Genomic DNA, 27,247 nt, shown 5'->3' with positions numbered 1-27,247 from the left:
GTCCAGTTTTTAAAGCCATAGTCTTTTGTAATAATTATCTGTTATGACAGAAAGAGCTCACAAATCTTTGCTTATTTTAAAAACTATTCTTTTGATTTATTTATACATTTTATTTGATTTATTTACCATAGTTTCAGAAGAGATGAGATTCTATTTAAAGATTCCCACTCAGGAACAATCATTCAAAGGGGCTGTTTTCATGAGTGTCATCCATAGGAGAGATGATCATTGAATCAGTTGCTTTTCTCTGTGGATAGGAAGGGCCTGCCTTCTCAGCAAGGAGTTCCTGCAGTCACAGGCTCCAGCCTCCATCGATGACGACAGGGTTGCCCGTTACGTAGGCAGACTGCAATGACAGACAGGTACAGAAGACGCAACAGTTAACCGCGCTGCACCCGGGGTGTATTTTGAACATTTCTTATGAGTGGGATAACAAAACCATTGCTGTTCATGATAACAGGAACCGTAACTGAATTCAAGGGTGGGGGTGGGAGGGGGTAGGGGTAGGAGGGATGAAAGTTTGGATAATTTAGAACAGCTGATCATCCCATGACCTGGAGCACATGGCTTTGGCAAATGAGCATGTCACATTCTGCCTACGGTCGTTAGGTGCTTGGCTTCAGAATCACAAAGTTAACAGGGGGTGATATAAAGCACATGCTGAAATAGTACATGCTCTAACATTTTCATTTCAAAACTCAGAACATTCAAAGTCAGCTAACTTTCAGATCACTAATAAGTTTTTTAATGTGTGTCAGTCATAAAGTGCTCATGCTAACAATGGGAAAGTGCTTATTAATTGATCAATTCATGAAAGCATACTAATTTTTTTTTCAAGACAGGGTTTCTCAGTGAAGTTTTGGTGCCTCTCCTGGATCTTGCTCTAAATATGTTTTTAAGATTTATATAACAATAATTATTGCAGTCCATTAACGTGTCAAATAATATTCCACACTAAATTCAGATGCCCAATTCCATACAACACTAAAGGGTTTAAAAATAATTATTGGCTTATGTTTGTAAACATTTCCATTTCCCAGAGAACTAAAGCTAAAGTTGTGGTAGGTGTTTAAAACTATGTCAGCTTGCCTTCTGGACATGGGCATGGCAAGACCCTTGGACTAATGGATTCATAGCAGCTGCGGCCACCTGCTTGGACTGCAAACATTTAACACTCCATCGCTGGTGAGTGAGGTGCTCCTAAAGCCCCTCTCTTAGCAAAAGGAAAGGAGTCAGTCTTCCTCAGTGCCGTGGCCACTGGTAGTCCATGGATGGGAAAACAACCCCACACCCATGCCCTAGAAAGACAGGAAATGAAAGTGGGAGGCTTGTTGAGAAGAAAGGGCTCAAAGGAGTGATGGGGGAGACAGGGTAATGGGGTAAATATGGTCAAAGTACATTATATAGGTGTATGAAATTATCAAAGAATTTTAAAGATCTATTCATTGAAAATGGATAATAAACTCTCATGTTTACCTCCTTAGCTGGACATGGATCTAAAGCTGAAATCGTTGAAAGAGGCAGGAGAAAGTGTGGTGATATAGTGATCCCCAACATATTGTGTACCCTAATAAAGTTTATCTGAGGATCAGAGGAAAGAGCCAGCCACTATAGTAAACACAGAGGTCAGGCAGTGGTGGCACACGCCTTTAATCCTATCACTCAGGAGGCAGAGATTCATCTGGATCTCTGTGAGTTCAAGGTCACACTGGGAACAGAGCCAGGCATGGTGTCACACACCTTTAAATTCAAACACTAGTTAACCATAAAGGCCTGGAGGTCCATACAGACAGACAGGAAGTGAAGACAGACAGGAAGTGACAGAGCTGGGCAGGAAGACAAAGTGATGTCTGGGCAGAGAGAGGAAGTGAGATGGCAGGGACAGAAAGGCATATAGGTGTGGGTATACAGGAAGTAGGTCTCTTTGGAGGCTGAGGTTTGGTAAGGTGAGGTTGGCAGTGGCTTGTCCTCTGATCTCTCAGTTTTAACCCCAATATCTGGCTTCAGGGTTTTCACTAATAAGACCGTTTAGCAATTCATCTTACAAGAAAGTACAATTTTTTTTTTAGTTAAATACATGGAAACTGATAATTACTCAGTAATATTTATCTAGCAATTCCCCAGCTCCTAGGAACTACGGCCAACAGTCTTGAGGAGTAGTAACTAAACCATTTCAACCTCTGTGTCTGCCACAATCACCAATTATCTCGGTGGCACCAAATTACTGTGAAGAGGAAGGTAAGTAAACTCCCCCCCGGGGGTGGGGGGGCAAGAATTGAAACAGTCCCTCTAGGCGGGGGTGCAGGCTCAGGAGACCCTGGAAGGAACCAAACTTCACACACCTCCAGAAGTGAAAGCATGCAGGCTTCTCAAAGGCTCTGCCCCCACCCCTCACTGTATGGAAGCAGACACTGCTGGAGGAGAGGGAGATCTGATCAGGCATCCGCCCATCACCAGTGCTCCGGGTGATCACCCACACTAAGGCGGGCTTTTCAGTGATACAGCTGTTTCTAAGTCATCCCGTAATTAACCCCTGGAACACACTCCTGTTAGGAACCCCAGTAAAAATTCATTGTTCCCCAAGTTAAACATTGGTGCAATTGTTATTCTGTCTATTGCGGGTTCAGAATAGAAGAAGATTGGGGCTGGAGAGATGGCTCAGGGGTTAAGAGCACTGGCTGCCTTTCTTGAGGTCCTGAGTTTGATTCCCAGCAACCAGATGGTGGCTCATAACCATCTATAATGAGATCTGGTGCCCTCTTCTGGCCTGTAGGCATACAAGGAGGCAGAATACTGTATACATAATAAATAAATTTTAAAAAATAGAAGAGGATGTTTTTATGCTCTATACCTGGTAACAGCTTTTGCTTTATCAGTCATACACACTAGTCACCGGGGAAGAAATTAGTTATTAAACTCGCGTAAAGTTGAAGAGTCCAAATTAGGTGTTTCTACACACAATGACAAACAACAGGGAAAATCATGGAACCCTCCCAATCAGGTCACTAGTGAACTAAAGCAGCACAGACCAACTGTACCCCAAACACAGTGAAAGCTGGTAATGATAAGTAGATCCCCGGTATTAGGTTTCTCCGCCGATGCAGTAAACCAACCAAATCAAGCAGAATTAAAAGTCTAGGTTTAATGAGCAAAGCATTCCCGGATGATCTTGGGGGAAGGAGAAAGCACATGGCAGGTCTCTGGACCGGAGCTTAAATACCGGTAGATGCAGTCTGGAGCAGCTCCAGGGGAGGAGTGGCAGCTTGGTGGGCTTTCTGAGAGGGGGTGTGGTTTGGACTGGGGGGTGGGGTGGGAGTGAGGCTGGAGCAGAGCTCCGGTTTAAAAGGTAAATCTACTCATTTCCCCCTTCAACTCTCATGTCAAGAGGGCTTTTAAAATTGCATTTTATTTATTATATGTGTGTATGTGTGCATGAATGCATGGCCCACCAGTGAAGGTCAGAAAATGGCTTTGGGATTCTGTTCTCTCCATTCACCGTGTGGGTGGCAGGGATCAAATTTAGGTCATCAGGCTTGGCAGCAAGGTCTTTACCCACAAGTCATCTTGCTAGCCCAGGAGGTTTTTATATTTAATCAGCGTGTCCACAACTTAATTTTAAAAAGCAAATATCTCAGAAAGTGATGCACTGTAAATCTTTTCCTGTATTTTTTCATGTATGAGATGACGCTGAGTCATATCAAGCTGATGAGGAAGAGACACTGTCACTTGGAGTGAATGGAATCAGAACTTATTACCACTGTGTAAATGAAGCCCTTTAGCAATGTACACCACAGACTTGCAACAATGTGACGAGAATGAGCAACTGGTAGCCGAGTGTGGCAGAAAAACTAATGGGAAGAGCAGCGCTTACCTCATCGGAGGCCAAGTACACGCAGAGCAGAGCCACTTCTTCCGCAGAGGCAAACCTCCCCGTCTTCTGTCTGTTTAGGAAACCTTGCAGTGCCTGTGGCAGGAGACAGTTCCAGGTAAGAGATGTGGGCTGGCATGCATGTGCCCCTGTAACATCATCAAGGAATCCACGGAGGGACTAGGGCCATCCGCTGAGGCTGCTGTGCATATTCCACCCCTGTCACCACTAGTCAGGATACACCGAAATCTACGGATGCTGTGATAGGTCAGAAAGGCACTAGGGCAGTCCCAGCTCTTGGCAGGCAGGGGCAGGTGGATCGCTGGGTTTGGGACCAGTCTGGTCTACAGAGTGAGTTCCAGGACAACCAGGGCTACATAGAGGAACCCTGTCTCAATAAAACAAAACAACCCCCGCCCCCCCCCACAACAAAACAAACACAAAAAGAAAGCCACTAGGAGCAGCCCATTGAGGTCAGTGCTGGGGCATGATTGTAGTAAGAGCAGCATGGGGAGCTGAGGAAGGGCAACACAAGTGAGAATCAATCTGGGATGCATAAGAAGGCTATCACAAAACAACAACAACAACGTATTAACATAGAACATCAACGTGACCATCTCAGACATTTTAAGCATACAGCTCAGGGATAATAAGTACATACACACCCAGTGCCATGAGCACCAGGCTCCATCTTGCTTTTCATCTTGCAAAAATAAACATTTCCTTCTAGTAAGCAGTAATGTTCCCCCCTCTCTCAGGCATGGCAGCCACTGCTGTACTTTCTGTCTCTATGAATCTGTCTACTCTAGATAAGGAACAGAGCATTTCATTTAAAAAAAAAAAAAACAAACCAACCAAACAAACAACAAAAAAAAACCTTAAGTCAAAAAGTTTGAAAACATTCAGGCTGCTAGATATGTATACCTCCTTGGGATTGTCTCTGGCTTGTATTCTTTCTTGCAGAGATGGGGTGTCAACCGTTCCTAAACCAAAGGAGACAGTCACCATGGTTATTTCAATTCAAAGGGGAATTAAACCTTGAACTCCTTTTCTATGCGATAAGCAAGCAGTGAAATCTTTGTCCTTCCCCTTAAATGACACTGTGAACTCTATCTGACTGACCTCAAAGGGTTATAACTTTTGTAATGACATCCAAATGCTTTTTAAACACACACAGTGATTCTCTGGGACACTAGGCTGGGACTCTAGAGGAGTTAACAGACATTCTCAGTAATACACAGTCATGCTGCATTTACTTGATTTTAGATCTGTATTTTTTACATGTTATCTCAGCTAGTCCCCAGAGGAGTCTTGAGAAGCAGAAAACAGCAAATATGAGTTTCACCAGTTTACCTAAATAATTTCAACTGTTTTCTGCTGTGATGTTCACCACCAGGATCCTGGGCTCAACCTCATGCCTGCTATAGACTTAGCCTATCTTTATGCTTTCTAACTACTGTTCAAAGTTCTAACAAAAACATAATTTGTTTTCCTAAGAATGAAAAAACAAGAAGGATTAGCTATTTAACCACTGAGACATCTGTCCAGCCCAAATAACTCCTCGGATTAGCTATTTTAAATCCACTTAGTTGGGGAGACAGCTCAGAGGTTAAGAGCAGTGGCTGCTTTTCCAGAGGTCCTAAATTCTATTGCTAGCAACCACATGGTAGCTCACAACCATCTGTAATGAGTTCTGGGATGCAGGCATATATGCAGGCAAGACACTGTATACATAATATAAATCAATCAATCAATCAATCAATCAATCCCACTTAGTACTCAAGCCTGGACTTTCCCCCTAACTCATGTAATCTGTAAACTCTGTGGAACACACTGATGGCTTTTTGTTTTGTTTTCAGAACATCAGTACTCTGGGGAATCAATTGCTCTTTCTGGGGGTATAAAAATTTTTAAGGCATCCTCTCAACTTTATCTCTAGACCAAGCAATTGAGAAGGCCATATGTAGCAGGAAAGTTTTTCTTGTCCTGCCTGGTCCCATAGCCCCTTAGCCGCTTATAAAATAATCATTCAGAGGCTTAATGCTAATTACCAATTGTATGGCCTATGGCAGGCTTCTTGCTACCTAGCTCTTAAAACTTAACCCACTCCTATTAATCTATACATTGCCACGTGGCTGTGGCATCACTGGTCTGCTGGCATCTTGCTTCTCCTTGGGCAACAGCTGGCATCTCCCCTCCTCTCCTTTCTTCTCTCCATATATCTATCTGCTTGGATTTCCCACCTGCCTCTAAGCTGACTTGCCATAGGCCAGTGCAGCTTTATTTATCAACCAGTCAGAGCAACACATATTCACAGCATACAGAAAGGCATCCCACAGCAGCCGTACATAGATTTGACACTGTTCTGAAAGTGTTTTTTAATTTTGGTATCATTTGCCATTTCTCTGGAGAGATGGAGAACCTCAGACCATGACTCCTGTGTAGAACCATCTCCTTAGGTTCTCAGTCAGGTCCGACTCCACTCAGGCAGCACTCAGCTCAGCTGGGTCACTCACCCATCCGCAACAGTTTGAATATCCACATCACTGCAGAAGAGACGTTCCACTTAACCAGTTTATAAAATCTCCCTCATTTTACTTGTCAATAGCCAACTTAAAAGACCAAATGTTTACCAGCCTATGTTCACCTTAAGCTATCCCTTACAGTCCTCAAAATCCTATAGCTGTAAGTGCTGGGTGGGTGTCATATTTTACACGTGACCATCACTGATAAATAGGAAAACTAGTACAAGCCCACGTCCTCAGATTAATCCACTTCACTAGTGTCTGCTGTGCCATGTCTACACCTGTGGCTGGAATGTGGTGACTCACAACCATCGGCACTATCCAAGGCACGTTTACTCCTCCTTTGCTTCTGGGATGACCTCCATGAATCACAGCTAGTTCCTTGTTCCAGAGTTTAATAACAGATTTTCCAAGTCCTATGAAAATTCTAGCTATGGAAACAATCATATTTTGAGATCTTTGTTATTTTTTCCTGATGGCCAGTGCCACCAAGATCAGGTGTAGTCTAGTATGAATGGCCAGAGTGCCCCATTTCTGTTATTTGTGGCTGTATTTCTACCCCACTCCCCACCCCTCAAGTGACACAGACCATCTAAATCTCTGCAGCTCAGACATGAAGGATATTTAATAGTTTCTCCTGTGTACAACTGTGGTTCCCAACCTGACAGTCGAATAGAATCTTCTCTGGGACTTCCCAAATGACACACAGATCTCCTATCAATACATCCCCTCAATTCCGGCATGCCCATCAGGTGGGGCACTGCAGCTCTGGCTGTGGACTACTGGACTATTGAAAACCTTAGTGTTGGACATTCAACGCTTCTTTTCAGAGTTTGCATTCCTTGGTTTCAAGACTTCTCTTATGGCAGTGACGGGAGGAGGCAGTTCTATGGAAAAGACCATTGCTGCATTTGATTTTTGAATAACCTCCTCTTCTTGCCCATCTGTGTTAGACACCAGGTGCTCTTCCAGCCTGCCTTCAGCAACTTGGCACCAGCAGCCGAATCATCACCAGTCACCAAATTCACACTTGTACCCTTGAAAAGGTCCCCGCCATCACAGACCACTCTCTTGCTCTGTCTCTGCCTCTCTTGTCCCCACATCAATACATCTCTTTCGTGAGATCTGTTGCATGGTGTGATCGCTGCAGCATCCCTTGGCTCTGATTCACCAAGGTCATACGAAGCAGCGATTTCTGCTTTGACAGATCGTCTGTTATCTAGTGCTTTTTAGTGCATGGTGCATGGTATATTGGTGCATGGTGCATCAAAACTGCTCCGCCCCCAATAGCTATGAGTCTGAGAAACCTGTTTATTTCAAGCTTTCAGAAGCCACTCTGTGAATGGTGGCCTGAGATGTCTTGGTTTCGGCTGGCACTGTTAGGTACCCTCTATTCATTTTGGGTTGGTGGAACCAGAAAGAAGTGTACCCACAGTTACCCAGAAACTGTGTCTCACCCACAGTTATTAAGACAAGTGGTTTTGCTGGGCATAATGATGTACAGCTCCAACCCCAGTAGTGAGGGGGCAGAAGCAGGCTGATACCTATGAGATACAGACCAGCCTGGCTCACATAGTAATTCCCAGGCAGCCAGAAATAAAACAAACAAATAAAAAGCAAAGCTGTTTCCTTGCTTCTTCATAGGAGGGCGGTCACATTATTTTCATAATGGTAGCAAATAGTTTTGCTTTGAGAGCCATGTGATCTGTTGCAACATCTCAACTCTACCTTGTAGCAAGAATGCATAAACCATCCAGGTGGGAATGTCTCCAGTAAGCTGTTCTTACAAAACAGGCCACAGCATCTTTTTGATTTAGAGGCCTTTCTGGTGTTGTTTGGGACTCTGGCAGATCCCTGTGTTCCACGAGGCTCCCTGACTTTCTCTCTGCTGTCCCACTGGCATGTACTACTGTTTGACTCTCCACTAATAACGTCACCATGGTCTGCTTTTAAAACAGCAGGTTCTGGCAAGTTTTGTGTCTCAGCCACTGGAGTCTCAACTGTCCCACACAAGCTGGATTTTAAATCCTTCACATCGAGGCTTCTTCCAAGTGACTTGGAGCCTCTGTCCATCCAAAGCTGTACTGTCCTCCTAACTAGGCCAAACCTTTAGTTTAAATGACTCTCAATGATGAGAAATTGAACACTTGATAAACAAGCTGATAAGAATGTTGCTTATGGTACCAAAGGGAACGTAAGAAAGGCCAAGTTCACAGGCCCCCCTACCCGACTCACCTGGGCACACACAGTTGCATCTGATGCCCTGCTGAATGAAGTCTGCAGCCACAGACTTTGTGAGGCCTATCACAGCTGCTTTGGTTGCACTGTACACACATCTGTTTTCCACTCCTGGGTGTGAAGAAATTAGAGACATAGTTTCCTTCAGACAGGAGCACAGTGAATTTTCCCCACTCAGCCATTTTCATATTCTATTCATTATTTATTTATTTATAATAAAAAATGAAATCAGCTTTCCCGTCTTCTCCTGTAGTGGGGATAGAGACAGTTTCTGAATGCAGAAAATGCGCCCGGTGTAGGCAGAACCTAACTTAGACTTTGGTGTTGAGTAGTTGTCACCTGCTGCTCACTGTCAGTACAGCTGTAGGAAACCCTCATCCCTCTCTAGATCTTCATAAGTGAAGAAACAAAAGCCTATCTCCCTTATATCCTGCTCACGTACATTTCATATATTTATGAGGGAAAGAATGCCATCTCTGCAGTGATTTCATTTTAAACTCCCAAATTCATCAATGCCAGGCTGGGACATTCTCTCCATTTAGTCCTAGCCCTTCACCTTGACTTCCCTTTCAGGGCCTGATGACATAAGCTACTTAGGATCATTTAAAAAAAAAAAAAAAAAAAAACTGTTCTGAATGTTCCTAGGTTTTATGAATTTGTCTATGCTTAGTTCTAAAATCTACAGCTCATGAAAGCACGTGTGTGCGTGTGTGTGTGTGTGTGTGTGTGTGTGTGTGTGTGTGTGAACTCAACCCCAAGGAAGACACTAGTACCTTTGATGCTCGAGGCCACAGAAGACATGTTGATAATGTTGCCACATTTCTGAGCAAGCATCTGCCAAGACAAAGCAAAAATGTCTGTCCTCTGGAGGTTGAAGCAGTAGTTCATTGACACATTTGCATTGACTCCTAGCCAACTAGGCCCTTTTCTTTATTTCTTTTTCATCTTCCTTTTGGAGACAGGCTCTTACACTATATCCTAGACTGGCCTTGAATTCAAGATCCTCATACTTCAGCCTCACAAGTGCTGGGGGACAGGAGTATACTACCAGGCTAGGCTCAATTATCTTATTAGCTATTAACTTTAAGCTCTACGAAACAGTCTTACATATGAACCCACAAACTTTGTCCATGCATTGGAGGGAGCTAGTGGCATATCTAAACATTCATTGGTATTCTAAGGGCACACTACCACCTCCTAAGGGTACAACGACATTATCATCAAGACCAAGAATGAACCCTTTTTTTTTTCTTTTTATGGACCTGTGTTGGCATGCCAAAATGTTGTTGGTTGTTTTTGCTCTTTTGCGGGGCCCACCACCCAGCTCCCAAATAAATCACACAGGGACGCTTATTTTTAATTATAAATGCCTGGCCTTAGCTTGGCTTGTTTCTTGCCAGCTTTTCTTAAATTATCCCATCTACCTTTTGCCTCTGGGCTTTTTTCCCTTTCTTACTTCTGTATATCTTAATTTCACTCTTACTCCATGGCTGGCTGTTTGGCTAGGTGGCTGGGTGGCTGGCCCCTGGTGTCTCCCTCTCCCTGTTCTCTTGCCTTTTCTTTCTTGCCTCCTGATCCTTCTTTTTCTCCTTCCATTTATTCTCTCTGCCTGCTAGCCTCACCTATCCTTTCTCCTGCCTTGCTATTGGTTGTTCAGCTTTTTATTAGGTGTTTTAGACAGGTACAGTAACATAGTTTCACAGAGTTAAACAAATACAACATATCTGCATCATTAAAGCAAATGTTCCACAGCATAAACAAATGTAACACATCTTAAAATATTCCCCAACAGAACCCTGAGCTAAAAGGACATGAACAAACACCAGTGTGTTCCTGATGTGGGCAGACATATTTTATTCAACATGAATGCATTGAAGAGCTTCTAAACTCAGGTTCTGTGTGACGCCCAGGAAACTGAAAGACCAAGGACACAGTCCCTGCCTACAGCAGACAACTAGAAAACAGCAATAGTGGAGACCTGCAGAGAGCCGAGGAGAGGATGAGATAGGAAGGGCCTCTCTGGGGAGGGGGGGGGGGGGGGCATTCCAGGGAGCTACCGAGAAGGAAAACAGCTAAAACTGTATTGTCAGTCACAGAACTAGAAGACAAAAAACCGAGGTGCTTCAGAGAGGTACTATAAGTATAAGGTCTCCACGAGGGGCCTGGGAGGAAGGGCTGGGTCTGGCTGGAACGGGGGCTTGGGAGCAGCAAGGCTGCAGAGTGGAACCTAGGCTGCCGTGGAGAGCTGGGTTTGACCCTGAAGGCACTCAGTACGATGAAGGATGTAAGGCAGAAAAGAAGAGGGACCTTCAATTTGGGGATTACAGAGATTACTCTGGTGCCAGGTGCAGATCAGGAGAAGCAGAGCAGTGGTTTGGGAGAGTGTGGGAAAAGCAGAGCTGCAGAAAGATCCAGGTGGAGAGTGGAGAGTGCATTCGTGCTCAGCACCCTGGAGTGTCACCACACCAAAGGGGAGGATTAGCAGCATGCTGACAGGGAGCACCAACACAGTAGGACAGCCATCCCCCATAAGATGTGGCACCATCACTAAAAGGGTCAGGTACCTAGAAAGGACACTCCAGTGATTTACTTGGTACAACTTTCAAGTGCAGATGGCAGGGCCCTGTCCCAGATCTGAAGTCATGTACAATGCTACTATGAATTTTAATTTAGATGTTATTGACCATTACTTAGATACATGTTTCCAGATAACAGACAAAGGTGTGGGCACCCACGGATGTCTCGGGAGAAGAAACTAGGAGTTGAGAGAACTTCCGGCATTGGGTACCAGTTTCTCGGTGAGGTCACTTGTCAGATGGAGGGCAAAGGCAATGGAGTGGGGAAGAGTGGCAGAGTTCAGACAGCTGCTGAGGACAGAGCACAAGCCAGAGAACAGGATGTCTGGCATGTCTGTGACATAATGAAGATCAATTAAACATGGTTCTTTCCGGCAACTGATCTGGACAGGCAGCGTAAAGGACTTAGAGAGAGAAAAATCTCTCCTCCTGGGGAAGTTTCTTTACCAGGGTTTAGAAGAAATGTAGGAAAGGAGTTTGTGACGGATGGATCAGAGCCAGGGTGGCCAAGATGATCTACTTCCTTGTGGTATTTTTCTTAGTTTCCATATTAATACTTGGGGCTAATTATACCCAAGATCAGAGTAGAGGACAAATTGCAAGGCATTGGGCTGCAGGGGCCAACAGCACACAAGTGAGGCTGAGGTGTGTCAAGGCACACAGCAGAGACGCAACCATTTTACTTAAATGTCTCTCTCTCTCTCTCTCTCTCTCTCTCTCTCTCTCTCTCTCTCTCTTTTTGAGACATGGTTTCTCTGCATAGCCCTGGCTGTCACTTTGTAGACAAGGTTGGCCTCAAACTCAGGAGATCCTCTGCCTTTTAGTGCTAGGACTAAAGATGTGTGCCACCATGCCAGGGTGCAGTAAGTCTTTGTACATGATAAAGGGGCTCATAAAGCCAGGTATAATGTCTCCTGACCTGCCCCCTTTTAATCCTAGCACTCAGAAGGCAGAGGAAAGTAGATCTTTGTGAGTTCAAGCCCAGCCTGGTCTACATGGCCAGTTCTAAGCCAGCCAAAGATATATAGTAAGACTCCATCTCAGAAAGAAAATAAGGGGCAAGGGGATAATAATCACATAGGGTGAGCAATGGTCATGACATATAATGATGCTAAAAGACAAAACAACAACAACAACAAAAATATCCCACAAATCCAAGCTTTCAAGTCGTTTTTTTTTTTCTTATCTGGTTTATGATTTTTTTTCTTATCTGACATAACCTACTTTTAATACTTAGATAATATACACAGCTCAGTTTAGTATGTAGACTGGTTATGATATAGGCTGTCTCCAGTCTTCTTAAATCCAGTAGTTTCCAGGACAAAAACTCAGGCCTCAGTCACCCCAGAGATGCAAGTCATATGCCTACTACTCACACCGCCCATTCAGCTCTGTCCGTTCCTTCCACCGCTCTGTGTTCCTTGTCTGTTTCCAGGCTGTCTCCCAGTGACGGCTCTGTGCCTGCTGTCACAGTGTGCTGTTCCTCCCGGCTCCATGTGCGACAGCACTTTTCTGGCGGGGCTGAGTGTAAAGTGATGGGTCTAGAACAACTCATCTCCAGGAAACTCAAGTGGAGGATCGCTCTAGTTGAACCTAGTTAGTCTACCTCAGACACAGCCCTTCTGTCCCCATTGCTAGAACTCAGCTTCTCATTTCGTGGTATTCTAAGTCAGCAGGTTCAGTGATTGGCCTCTCCCTGCCTGGACTGAAAGGTTTGATTTATTTAGTCAGTGTTTGCTAAATCCTTCTATGTGACCAACCCCGATAGGACACAGGAAGGGGGAAAGTAAACAAAATGTAGATCCAAAGACCAAAGACATCCCCAAAGTTTTGCCATGACGGATCTCTTCTTCTAGGGGACCTGGCATTCTGCAATTACTCTTCCTACACTGTTTTCAACCTGACCTCTGGCTCTTGACTGGCTTTGCAATCCAGGAATGGTTTGCTGCATATTTATCTGTGAACAAAAGTCTTCTCCAAGTATTCCTATGTTTTGACCAAATGACCTTTCAGATCTATGTGGGCTTTACATCCTGGAAATTTTTAACCTGGCAATTGTGTGTCATAGTTAATGAGACAGAAAATCCCTAGACAATGAGGGCTGGAAGTGATGTGAAATGTGTCATCCTCATTCTTAGATGGGAGAGACAATGAGAGGGGGCAAGTGCCATCTCCTAGGACATGCAGCCTAGCAGCTCAGAGTGTGTTTAGGGACAAGTGCCAATGTCCGAGGCCAGGAGTCAAGATGGTCAGTGTCATCTTTCCACAAAGACTAGGCTTTGCTGTGAAGTCCCACCTGGGCTTAAAGCTCCCAAGTGTTGAGATTACAGGTATGTGTCCCTGCTCACACCTGTGTAAAATCCACATCCCAGTCCCTGATGCTTTTTTCTAAAAACAAAACTGCATTTTAACATCATTAGGATCATGAACTTATGATCGTAGATGTCTTAAAAAGCTAACATCCCGGGTTGGGGATTTAGCTCAGTGGTAGAGCACTTGCCTAGCAAGGGCAAGGCCTTGGGCTCGGTCCTCAGCTGGGGGGGGGGGGCTAATATCTCCTTACAAACTTCTACCTGTGCTGTACCTCACACCCACTCCTCTCTCAGCCTCTGCCTCAGACCTGCAGCAGGCTGAGGTTACTAATCAGTGGGATAAGTGTAGTTGGCATTTTCTCTGTGCCGCCAACCATTCCAACCAGTTTGGAGACTTATTAATTATGAATGCTTGACCTTAGCTTAGGCTTGCCCCAGTACTTAATCTTTTAACTTAATTTAACTTGTTTCTGTTCATCTACATTTTGCCTCGGGGCTTTTCACCTTTCTTTCATTCTATGTGTCCTACTTTCCTGCTTCCTCCATGTCTGTCTGTCTGGCCCCTGGTGTCTTCCTGGCATCTCTTTTTCTTTCTTCCTTGAGCTGAAAATCCTCCTCCTATTTACTCTCCCTGCTCAGAAGTCCTGCCTATACCTCCTTCCTCACCATTGTCCATTCAGCTTTTTTTAAAAAATAATTTATTTTTATTTCGTGTTCATTGGTGTTTCACTTGCATGTAAGTCTGTGTGAGGTTGTCAGAAGGCCTGGAACTGGAGTTACAGACAGTTGTGAGTGGCCATGTGGATGCTGGGAATTGAACCCGGGTCCTCTGGAAGAGCAGTCAGTGCTCTTAACCACTGAGCCATCTCTCCAGCTCCCTCAGCTTTTTGTTAGACTACTCAGGGGCCTTAGGCAAGCAAGGTAAAACAGCAACACATCTTTATATAATTAAACAAATGTAACACATCTTTACATTGTTAAACACATGCAGCACATCTTTGTATAGTTAAACAAATATTCTACAGCAGATATGTGTGCTGCCTCTGAGACCTAGCTTTCTCCTTCATTTCCTCCCCCGATCCTATACTATTGGTCTTCAACAAATACATTTAGGTCCCAAACAACATTTGTAGACTTTAAAAAGGGAACAATTTTACTTACATGTATTTTTCTCATTTTAAAGGTTTACTTCATTTTTATTTAAGTGTACATGCACCTACATGTATATGTGTGTACATGTGTATGTGTACCTACATGTGCGTAGGTGCTCCAGAGGCCAGAAGAGGGTGCTGAATGCTGTGGGCTGCAGTTATTACAGGTAATTGTTCAGGGAACTGAACTCAGGTCCTCTGGAAAAGCACCAAGTTCTCTTAATCTCTGAGTCATTCTCCTGTCTGGAAACATACTTTTGAGGGACTAATGAGTCTAATATTATGTGGGCTGACCAAAGATCCTTTTAAGGCATTAATCAAGTATTCAAGCACACCTTCAAGCTGGGCGTAGTGGTGAATGCCATTAATCTCAGCATTTGGGAGGCAGAGGCACATGGATCTCGGTGAGTTCAAGGCCAGCCTGGGCTACATAGTGAGTTCCAGGACAGTTAGAGTTACAGAGTGAGACAGTATCTTAGGGGAAAAAAAGTATGCCTTCATTGTAGCTGAGCTGGCTCTGTCTTCTGTTAGCCCCATTCACTGCTACCACTGGTTTAAAAGCCCATGCCAGGTCAGGGTTACATACCTCCTACATTTACACCCTTGCAGAACACCCAGAAGAGTTCTTCGCTCTAAAAGGCATGTAATGATTTATTTGAAAAGTAAAATGTAGGTTGGGCATGGTGTCGCACACCTTTGATCCCAGCACCGGGGAGACAGAGACAAGCATATCTCTGTGAGTTTGAGGCCAGCCTGGTCTATATCCACCAGCCAGGGCTCCATAGTGAGACTGTATCTCACACAAAAGAAAGGGGCTGGAGAGATGGCTCAGTGGTTAGGAGCACTGGCTGCTCTGGTCTCCTGTATTTCCAGTCTCAGAGGATCTGATGTCATCCTCTGGCCTCTGGGAGTATACAAGTATACACATGTAGGTAAAACATCCCCCACACATAAAATATTAAAATAAAATAATTATAGAAACACACAACTCTTTGTGGTGGAAAAAGCCCTGGGGCGTAAGTACCTTGACAGGGTGTTCTCAGACCCGGAGGGGTGAGCTGCTGGGCTTCATAAACTGACTCTCCTCACTTCTAGATGCAGGGCCCAGGCTCCTTCCCTCCTGTTTCCCGTTTGCCCCACGTAGTCAGCTGATGGGATGAAACCTCACTCACCTCACAGGACTGCTCTGCTCCTGCAGCAAGAAGCCAGGCCATCTCTCTGGACACTCCCTCCCTTCATTTCGTTCTCTCTGAGAATCCCAACTTGCCAGTGAGGTCTAAGAGGGCCTCACTGTTACCCTAGCTCCTTTGTTTTCATGGTACTCATAACCACCCCAATTTATATTATAGGTCAATTGAGTTCCCACAGTGGGAACTCTCTTCAAGAAAGAACTCCATAAACTGCCTTGATGTCAACGTTCACGTGCATTAGTCAACGTGCTAGCTATGGTCACACTCAAGTACACATACATATCCTCTGTGCACCCAGTATGAAAGATGACGCCCTGCTTATACTGCCGGCCTCTTACTTTGGGAAGGAATGCCTTGATCATCAGGTACATGCTGCGGACGTTGAGATTCATTGAAAAGTCCCAGTCTTTTTCCTCACAATCCAGGATGGTCCCATGGTGGACAAAACTGAAAGAGTAATTTAACAGAGAAGAAAAAAACAGCGTGTTCAGGACTCACCAGGAAAGCACTTGTTAGCATGCCCTGTGCACAACCCCTAGGATTATAAGAACAAAACAACACACACACTCCTGCAATTAAAACCTTTCTTTAAACTGAGTGGTGGTGGCACACGCCTTTAGTCCCAGCACTCGGGAGGCAGAGGCAGGTGGATCTCTAAGTTTGAGGCCAGCCTGGTGTACAGAACAAGTTCCAGGACAGCCAGAGCTACCCAGAGAAACCCTGCCTTCAAACAAACAAACAAACAAAACCAACAAAACCCTCAACTTTTTCTAATCTATTTAATGGTTACTTTCATTGTCACTTGCAAGTTAGACCATTGTCCCTTTCCTTTTCAAGGCTTTAAACAATTCAAACATAGTATAATTTAACATATTATGTTAGTAAGAAAGAACACTTTTATATGGAAACATTGTTTTTCAAGGGCTGGTGAGATGGTCCAGTGGATAAAGATGCCAGTCATTAAACCTGACGACTTGAGCACCAGCTCTGATACCCACAAAGTAAAAGTAAACAACCAACTCCGGCTGGTTGTCTGACTTCCACATATGCAGACACACTCACAAAATACATACGTGTAATAAAAGAAAAAGAATTTGAACTGGGCATGGTGACACATACCTCTTCATCTCAGCACTCTGGAGGCAGAGGCAGGCAGATTTTGTGAATATGAGGCCAATTTGGTCCACAGAGTGAGTTCTAGGTCAGCCAGAGCTACATGGTGAGACTGTCTGAAAAAGGAGACAGGCCGGGGACAGCCTAATGACTTAAGTTCAATTCCCAGAACCTGCACAGTAGAAGAGAACTGACACCCGCAAGGTGTCTTCTGGTCTCCACATTCACGCCATAGAGCGCGCGCACACACACACACACACACACACACGCACACACACGCACACACACGCACACACACGCACACACACGCACACACACGCACACACACACACACACACGTTGAAAGAAAGAAGAAAAAATAAACCATCCTCTTGAAAGAGCAAAGCAGGAGCTGCTACACATAAGAATCTCAATACCCAGGGCTTTGGAAACGCCAGTGCTTTAAAAACAGAGACTGAACAAGGACAGCTGGTCCATTTGACTCCTGTTTCCAGGGCGACAGCGCCCTCAGGTGGCACAGGCTAAAATTGTATAGGGAAATCAAAACTACAAGGAAAATCAGTGTCTCGTGTATCAGCGGAAAGGAGTAATACTGTGGCTGTTTGCGACTAGCAGTGCACAAACCCCCACACATCAGTATGTGGGGATGTTTGCATCTGGCGCAGCACACAAAGGAGGAAGAGCAGACAAACTCCCAAACACCTTGCCCCCTTGCAAACCACTCTTCCTCAAGGAAACGTCCTGAACATGGCATCCCTACAGACTTGGTCCCCTGAATTGAGGCTACATCGTCAAATATAAGATGTAGTTTGGAATGGCTCCCATGTACTGTAGGGCTTCTGGTCAGTCACTTGGTTGGCTTCCTTAGCAAGAACCACACACTGTCTCCTGCATCTTCTGCAAAGCTGAAGACTGAACTGATGCTCCAAAGCCAATGGCTGTGTCTCCAGATGCAGCCTTGTAAAAGGACAAGCAGATTATTTTTCGTTTTGTTTTGTTTTTCAAAACAGGGTTTCTCTCTGTAGCTTTGCGCCTTTCCTGGAGCTTGCTTTGTAGCCCAGGCTGGCCTTGAACTCATAGAGATCCGCCTGGCTCTGCCTCCTGAGTGCTGGGATTAAAGGCGTGCGCCACCACCGCCCGGCTAGCTGATCATTTATAAGAGAAACGTCAGAAACAGCTGCTTTGCTTCATTTCCACATTGTAGATGAGTACCCACTCCCTTCCTTAGCTTTAACTACCTATGGGCCCCAAGTTCACATCAGATGACTTATCTGTCTCACCTCCTAAATTGTACAGTGAGTGATGTGTGACATCTAGCCTGACTTCCCAAGGAATATGCTATGTTTTGTCAATTAATCATTCTCTTATACTATCAATAGCCATTTAATAAAATCACAGAAAACTTTTTTAAGAGTGAAATAAAAAGTTTAAAATTGCCAGGCGGTGGTGGCACACACCTTTAATTCCAGGATTTGGGGGGCAGAGGCAGACAGATCTCTGTGAGTTCGAGGCCAGCCTGGGCTACAGAGTGAGTTCCAGGCCAGGCTCCAAAGCTACACAGAGAAACCCTGTCTCAAAACAAGAAAAAAAAAGAAACAAACAAACAAAAAACCAAAATTTTTAATTACCCAGCAACATTAAAGAGGACATCAATTCTCTCAACTTCTGAGGCAAACTGATCAATTTGCTTTTTCTTTGTGACATCAAGGACTCGAGTTTGAATACCTGAAGAATAAAGTAAAAGATAGTATTAAATAGAACGCATAAAGTAAGTCACCTTGAAGATTTGGCTGTTTTGTCGTGTGAAGTGTGAAGAATGCAGCATTTCCTTCCAGGCTGCAGATGACTCACAGCCATCACTGGTGTTTTAGCCATCTCAAGAGTGTCATTAAAATGCAAAAATCTTAGGCTGGAGACATGGCCCATTGGCTAAAAACACTTACTGCTCTATCAGCTGACTGGGGCTCACATACCAGCTGTCACATCAGGTGATTCAGGTCTGAGGGATCTGACATCTCCTTCTGGCCTCTGTGGGCACTCATACATACATATGCTCACACATATATAAATAAATAAGTAATAAAGTAGATCTTTAAAAAAAACTCTTCTAAAGATGTACAAATCTTAGAGTGTCATCTTGCACCCCCCAGTAAGATCTCTGTTAGTGTCTACACAGATAGTTCAGCAGTTAAGAGCACTGTCTGCTTTTCCAGACCATCTGGATTTGATTCTTGGTACCCCTGTGGTGGTTAACAACTGTCTGTAACTCCAGTTCCAGAGGCTCCATCATCCTCTTCTGGCCTCCATGGGTATTGCACTCACTTGGTGCAGGTAAACTAACCATACACATAAAATAAAAATTAAAAAATAGTAATAATAATCATCATCATCATTACCATCATCATCTGTTAAACAGCGGGTTCCATTTTTTCATGAAATATCTCCATTTCCCTCCAGTAAAATAAAAGTAATGATAAAATGCAGCAAACAAACAAACAAAAGACCAATAAACTTCCACCTGCCTTATAGCTTTTAATGGGGCTACAAACATTTTTGCAAGAACCCAAGAGGATCATATTGTGTGACTTAGGACAAGGCTGCTCCAGAGGAGTCATGGGCAGCAGTGAAGCCATCATTAATAGTTAACCTGACAGCTGTTAATTCTCACAGAACTTTGTAATTGGGAGCAAAATTCCTCAACATGTTGCACAATAGAAAACCTTAAGTATGTCCCTTCAGATTTCCCTCTCACACTTCTGCCTGTACAGAGTACTTTCTGTAGACCATGGAATACAGATTTTCTATGAAGGAGCTCGACTCTAAGAGACAGGTATCCACAGCAGTCAGTGCTTCCTTTCAACGCTCAGTGTCTTGTTTTCTAACACTGGGCTGATTCTGAACCTGTAGTCAAGGTGCTCACCTGGGTAATTTTCCAGTTCCTGGAGTTTGGACTCATTGATGTCTGTGGCTATGACTTTGGCTCCTTCTTTTGCAAAAGCCTGCCAGAAACAAAATACAGTCAGTCCTTTGCTTACTTGAACAAATAGCTCTCAAAAATGGAAACCATTTTTTCCTTTCATAATATTTTTATTGTTTTTCCTATAAAATATGTGGAATTTCCATCTCTCGTCTCATTCCCCCTTACCCCACCATAATTATTTTTATCAGTCATTAGAGTGGCATAGCATACATTGTATTTTCCATCTGACTTTGTCTTTTTATTATCAAACAATATAGTACTTTAAAAAATTCTAACTCAAGACTGGAGCGACGGCTCAGCAGTTAAAAGCTGGCTACACTTCCAGAGAACCTGGTTTGGTTCCCAGCACCCATATGGCAGCTCATAATTGTCTGTATCTCTAGGTCCAGGAGATCTAATACCTTCTCCTGGTCTCTGCAGGCACCAGGTATGAACTTGACATACATATATACACATAGGCAAAGCATTCATATACATAAAAATAAGTATAAATAAATAAATATTAGAAAAACCAAAAACTCTAACTCAGAGCTGTGTGTTGGCACATGTCTTTAATCCCAGCACTTGAGAAGCAGAGGCACGTGGATCTCTGTGAGTTTATAGAGAGTTCTAGGTCAGCTGGGACTACATAGTGAGACCCTGTTTCAACACACAATCCCCTATACCTGTTTCTAAAATAATGTTGCTATTCCATGATGAAACCCTATCTATGTTTTACTTCTTTATTTTTTACATTTATTTATTGCGTTTGTGTTTGTATGTGAGGGCATGTGCCATGGTAAGCATGTGGAGGTAAGAGGACACTTTGTGGAGTCATTTTCTCCTTCCTCTTTCCAGGGGTCAAACTTAGGTCTCAGGGCTTAGATGACAGTGCCTTTCTTTACCTTCTGAGCCAGCTCTGTGGCCTCCCTGTGCCATTTGTGAGCAGTGAGTAAAAAAATAAGAGGAAAACAGCAAGTTTCCCTCCAAGGACTACAGCAGCAATTTCAGAAATGCCAGATCACACTCTGCATGATGTTCCTAGTGCATTATTAGTCCGGTGGGGTGCAATGAGGCAGAAATGGAGCGAAAACTGAGCTGAGATCTCTACAACTCTGGGGTCTTCATCCTGAACTGACTAAGGTGCAGAGAGCTGCACCCTCTAGCACCTACAGTCCAGTCAGTTCCCTACGGTGCAGATACACGGGGGAGTGGGGGGTGGGTGCCAGAGAAGTACGATTCACAGAGTCCAAAGTTCTGTGCTGCCCCGTAAGTACATGGGATTCCGTCCTCCTCTGTCAGGAACTGTTCTTTTGAACTTAAGATACATGGGCTGGCCAGATGGCTCAGTGGATAAGGGCACTGGAAGAAATTCCCGCACAGTGGGGGTGCCCTCAAAGACCTGGATTAGGCACAAACCACACCCAAACACCTGTTTTCAATGAGAGATCCTTTGTTTTGTTTGTTTGTTTGTTTTTGTTTTTTTGAGACAGGGTTTCTCTGTGTAGCTTTGTGCCTTTCCTGGATCTCACTCTGTAGACCAGGCTGGCCTTGACAAACTCACGGAGGTCTGCCTGGCTCTGCCTCCTGAGTGCTGGGATTCAGGGTGTGCATCACCAATGTCCGGGGCTGGTGTCATTTTTCAAGAGGAGGAAAAGGGGAGGTCTGTGTTAGAATGGGCTTGGATGTGGTAGTATGTTTTGATTGGGCATGTTAGTTAGGTGAACCAAAGGGGGCCTTTCATTGCTGGACTTGGTGGTCAGCCTCAGGAGGAGGAAGTGGCCAAATAAGGAAATAGAGGGAGGTGATGGCTACCTTTAGGGAGGTAAGCTATGGTTTACAATGGGGAGGGAAGGGAAGAAGGGTAAAGCCTGACAGCTCCTGTTTGCCAAGCCCAGGCCTATTAGAGCCCTGAGTTCAATCCCTGGAATCCACATCAATGGGGAAGGAGAGAACCACCCAGAGCTGTCTTTGTTATGCCCAGATCATGGGGGCCCTGAAAGACCACCTCGGTCAAGAGCCTTTATTTCAAGCTCCGAGCTTGGTCTCTCTGTCTGTCCCACACAGTGGTGAGAGCAGAGAGCCCTGAGCCCAGGCAGGGCGGGGGTCTGTATCATAGCAGAGGTTGGGGTGAGGGGATTTCCAGGGTCCAGGACTGGTTGGCTGATGATTGTCTAGGAGTATCTGTAAAACAGAAATGGGTGTGTGCTAGACTCACTCTAATGGTTGGAATGTTTGGGGTGTCATGTACTTCCTCACCCCTGGGTAGATCCCTGGGGGGTATCAACTTAAGGCTTTTCCTGGATCTGAGTGCTGCCCACCAGTAAGCCTGTCACAGAAGCTGTGTCCAGGCCCCTAAGGCTGTCATGGCTGCTGTGTGGACAAGCTGTTTTGGGACTCCTTTTGTTTTTTCACATTTGCCTTGTGGAGCATGTGCTACACTGCTACACACACACCATACACATACACATTACACACACCATACACATACTCATCACACACACACAAACCATACACATCACACACACACACACACCATACACATACTCATCACACACCACATACATACACACATACACACACCACACACACACACCATACACACACTCATCACACACACCATACATACACACACACCATACACATACTCATCACACACCACATACATACACACATACACACACACACACACACACACACACACACACTAATAAACTGAAAAAGACAGAATTATGAAAGGTGAAAAACCGAAGTGAAAGGGTGAGAATATAGCTCAGTGGTTAGGAGTGTATGCTTAGCAAGCTTGAGGCCCTGGGTTTAATTCCAAGCTGCGAAAAGAAGGAAAAAAGGGAAAGAGGAATAGGAAATAGTAAATGAGAACGAATAACCTTGGTACCCATCTGCCCATCTCCAGACTGTGCAGGTCAAGCACAGCAGGTGTGAACTTACTAATGCAGAAGCCCGGCCGATCCCTTGAGCCGCAGCTGTCAGCACAATGACCTTCCCTTCCAGTCGGCCCATGGTGGAACCTGCGGCTCAACCCAAAAACACATGCCTTTAATGCCTCACGTTGTAGCAAGTCAACTGTGTGCCGCCCTGCCGATGGAGGGGAGTGCTGGAGGAAAGTGGTTACCTTTCTAGAGCTTTATTGGGAGAGAGAGGGGGAGAGAAAGGACCAGAGAAACAGAGAGACCAAGCGGAGGGAAGAGAACGGAAAGAGACGTAATTAAGGACAGAATCCTTACAGTGGGCAACATCTGGAATGAACACATCAGCTTGCTCTTTTAAGAACGTGGAGAAAGGGCCTCTGGACGACTATCCCACCACTGAGTGCTCGGGAGCGCTTCCTCTAGATGCCCGAGCACATAGATCCAAAGGGCACGGCACAGCCCACTCAAGTGATGACGGGTGGGGGACACCGGGTTGGAGTCCAGCTTTGCTTCCTTCTCATCCTCTAATGCTGAGACCAGAGAGGAGAGTCCTTCTCTGCCCCCACTGCCTGGCCCATGTTTTACGGCGGCGTCATTCCTGCCTGCCCTTGCTGTTTGGGGCTGTTTTTCAGGGTCTCTTCTGAAAACTGTTAACCACAGCCACGCCATTTTGAAAAGCTCCAGCAGTTTCCTGCAGCCTCAGCAACCAGTCATTTGTCTTCCTAGATCTTGCCACCCCTGCTTACCTTCCTATGCCCCCACAGACCCTCTGATGACCGCTGGCCATAGGATATGCTTAGCCACACATCACCCAACCCATCTCAGGCACAAACGAAAACACTTCAACCTCCTGCTCTTCCATTTATGATCCGAAATTGCCTCACAGAGGGTGGGCTCTGAAAATAAAAGCCTTCACTGTCTTAAGTCACCTGTTTCTTCGCCTGTAAACTTTTGCTGAGTCACGGAGGCAGACCCTTATGGTTTCTCCTTGTCCCCTGATAAGATTTCATAGTGGGCCTTAAGATTCACTAACCAGAAGGGCCGGAAAGTCAAACCAGAAAAAAGTCTTTTTGCAGAAGAGCATGAGAATCCCATCTGATTCCATTTTGAAGGCAGGCACTATTATGCTGTATTGTTCAAAACAAGTTTCTGTCCGGAACCTGACCTGGCCCAACCCACAATCTTGACTTGTTGTTTGGAAATACCCGAACCCTCCCGATTCACATGGTGACCACATGGTGACGGCCGCTGGGTTTTTGAGGTCATTCTGTACTTAATGCTCCATTGTCTTCTGTAAAGCTACTTTGCAGCTCTTTAACCAGATGTTGGAGGCAGTCACTGGCCAGCTCTCAGTGCACCCCCATCAAAACCACCCCACTCACTCTTCTAACACCGGCAGGAAGCCCCCAGCAAGGCCCACTTCCTTTACACTGACTGAGCACGGTGGCCAGGCCACAGAGAAGGGAAGAGTGATTTGAAAAGTCTGTGTGCTGCAACCACCACACAGCGGGGAGCAGTGTGGAGTCAGTCCCTCTGCTCATCCATCCTCCAAAAAGTGCCTGGGGGCCAGCCTTGAGGGCTCCTACTTTGTCCTTTATTATTTTTTTAATGTTTTAAACCGGCTTGTTTATTTCTATTCTGCAGGCATTGGTGTTCTGCCTGCATGCATATCTGCGTGAGGGTGTCAGATCCCCTGGAGCTGGGGCTACAGACAGTTGTGAGCTGCCATGTGGTTCCTGGGAGTTACACCCAGGTGCTTTGGAAGAGCAGCCAGTGCTCTTAACCACTTAGCCATCTCTCCAGGTCCCACTTTGTCCTTTCTTTTGACCTTACCTGTCCTCTTTGGCTAGGTAAAGATGCTAGGTGTTTTTGTTTCTGCTTTTGCCCCTCCTGTAGGGGTGTCCCCTGCCCCCACACACCCCACGTGCCCGGCTTCTCTCCTGTCCTCCACACTTGCTCCTAACTCCACAGGTAGAATCTGAGCTATTTACACTTGCCCACAACTGGCAAGGAGGCAAAAGCATCGGGGACTCTCAGATTTATATTTTAGGGTCTGTCCCTGACAGAACAGAGCTGGGCAGTGACTGTGAGGCTGCAGCATTAGGAAATGGCTGCAGTGTCTAGAAGTGCTAAAGTCAGACTGTTTTGACCAGTGTTCCAGAGCTACAGTCTCACTGCAATGACTTCCAAACACAGGTTCAAGAGAATGCTGCATAGTTTTCCCACTCAAGCAGGACGTAGGTGCCCATTGCCAAAAACCTTTCAGCCTCCAGTAACTGACCCCGGGACACCTTTGTTCTCCAATCCTATACTAGGGCAGTCCATGATGACCTTCTCCATAGTGTGAAGGCAATATGAAGGCCTAGACTTGACTTTACAGACTCCATCTTAGGGAAGGGCCACCATCTTAGACCACCGGTGACCAGGGGCTGTACTCAGTTCCAGGAAGAACCTCAGGAATGTGCCTAAACCTGTCAGCAAGTTGTGATTCCCTGCCAAAAGTCTAACCCAATAGTTTCAAATGTGGTTTCATGCCGAAAGTCTAGGCGAATAGTTTCAAAAAATCACCTTGCCCCATATCCCTTTTACCCAATCCCAAGACTCCATGGCATGTGATTCCCGGCTTGTGGTTTTTCCCTTTAAAAACTCCTACCCCTGAGCCTGCTGCTGCTGCTGCTGCTGCCGCCGCCGCCACATTTCCCTGCACTTGCCGGGCGTCGAACCTGACAATAATAAGACCCTTATGTGCTTGCATCGGAAACCGGCTTCTTGGTGGTCTCTGGGGGTTTCTGGACCCGGGTACAACAACAGCTCCCTTAGGCACCCCCCACCCCTCCCACCTTGCTGAAGTCACCCCCATGGTGCGGCACTCAGGGGCTTCCGCCCAGCTACACTTCCCCTTCTTCCTCTCTTGCTCTAGGCTCTGAAGCCTCTCCCATCCTCCCCTGGCTCCTTTAATTTTTCTCTCACAACAGTTTTCCCCTAATAAAATCCATGCCTGTGGGACCTATTAAAGCCTTCCTCTCAGAGATCCGGCCAGACACAGCCATAGTATAAGAGGGAGCTTCAGGGACCAACCAACAGCCCACCCATCAGGCGGTGTTCCAAACTCCTTCCCAGGTAGGCAACAACAGAGAAGCGGGTTTCACTGTGCCGCTCCTATTCTGATGCAGTATGCTTTCACTGACACGCAGAGAGAATCAATCCACTTTGAAAGTCCAGAGAAAGTCAACGTGTGCCTTTTGAAAGGGCTCCAGCAGTCCCTGTCTCTCCCTGGTCCTGAGTACAGCATACCTTTAATCCCAGCACTCGGGAGGCAGAGGCAGGCGGATCTTTGTGAGTTCCAGGCCAGCCTGGTCTACAAAGCGAGATCCAGGAAAGGGGCAAAGCTACATAGAGAAACCCTGTCTTGAAAAAAAAGAAAGAAAGGAAGGAAGGAAGGAAGGAAGGAAGGAAGGAAGGAAGGAAGGAAGGAAGGAAGAAAAAGAAACTCATTATCCTGTGCCTTCATGGTGATGCAGGGCCTTCACCTTCTGAAGCCGTGGGTCTCAACCTTCCTAATGCTGCGACCCGTTAATACAATTCCTCATGTTCTGGTGACCCCCAACCATAAAATTATCTCCTTGCTACTTCATAACTGTAAATTTGCGACTCTGATGAACCATAATGTGAATGTCTGATAGGCGACCCTTGTTGATAGGTGTCTCGACCCACTGATTGAGAACCAGTGACATGCTACAGGCTTCCTTTAGCATCTCTATGCGCCCAGCGGCGACCAGGGTACAAAGCTTCCTTTCCCTCCCTCCAGATGGCCTTTGACTGTTCCAGATGATTTAGGGATCAAAGCCCAAGTTAGGTAAGCATCACTCTCAAAGCAGCATGGATTTTAGAGGGACAATGAGTGGAAATGTGCAGAAATTGTCAAGAGAGCCCACTCCTAACCATGGCTGCTTTCCTACGCTAAGGACTGTAGTAAAAGCCTGGGGTTCTTTTTACTACGGAGAGGCTCAGAGCACTTTCAGGAATTCCAAATATTTTCATGAGGCAAAGTTTACTTAGGACACATACTGGAAAAGTTCTCTTTCTTTGGCTGTTCTCGAACTCTAATAAATATAGGAGAATTTTCAACTCCCTTAAGGAATTATTACATTCTAAAAGGCTATCTGGAGAACAGGGCAGTAAAAGTTACACCTCTCATTCCCCCCAAGTTTTATTATAAACTAGTAGAAAAAAATCTTACTTTAGAACCAGGGAGTCCACACAGTCTTCCAGATTTCTTCAGAAGACAGGCTTCAGATCTTTGTGCAGGAGAAGTCACATGCTGATTAAATGCATGCTGGGAGGTGGAGTTCAGGTTCCCTCTGAGGCCTTTGCTAATTCCGGTT

General features: G+C 45.3%; 1 protein-coding gene across 2 annotated transcripts; it reads right to left on the bottom strand.

The window, feature by feature from the left end:
• Positions 1–95: 95 nt before the first annotated feature.
• Positions 96–27,247, bottom strand: Bdh2 (3-hydroxybutyrate dehydrogenase 2). Of its 2 annotated transcripts, none has more exons than XM_036191430.1 (10): positions 27,103–27,247; positions 22,882–22,961; positions 19,894–19,972; positions 18,602–18,698; positions 16,199–16,307; positions 9,405–9,465; positions 8,629–8,742; positions 4,793–4,851; positions 3,872–3,964; positions 96–346 (listed from the first exon to the last, which is right to left on the bottom strand). In XM_036191430.1, the coding sequence occupies exons 2-10, from the start codon at positions 22,951–22,953 to the stop codon at positions 293–295; spliced, it is 738 nt and encodes a 245-aa protein (XP_036047323.1). In that variant the 5' UTR covers positions 22,954–22,961; positions 27,103–27,247; the 3' UTR covers positions 96–292. The 2 variants fall into 2 exon arrangements, with proteins under 2 accessions (XP_036047323.1, XP_036047324.1); XM_036191431.1 differs by having other exon boundaries at positions 22,882–22,967; positions 27,103–27,220.

Source organism: Onychomys torridus, chromosome 6 (genome assembly GCF_903995425.1).
Source record: "Onychomys torridus chromosome 6, mOncTor1.1, whole genome shotgun sequence".
NCBI lineage: Eukaryota > Metazoa > Chordata > Mammalia > Rodentia > Cricetidae > Onychomys > Onychomys torridus.
The sequence above is the reverse complement of the archived record's forward strand: the minus strand, read 5'-3'. Positions and strand labels throughout refer to the sequence as shown.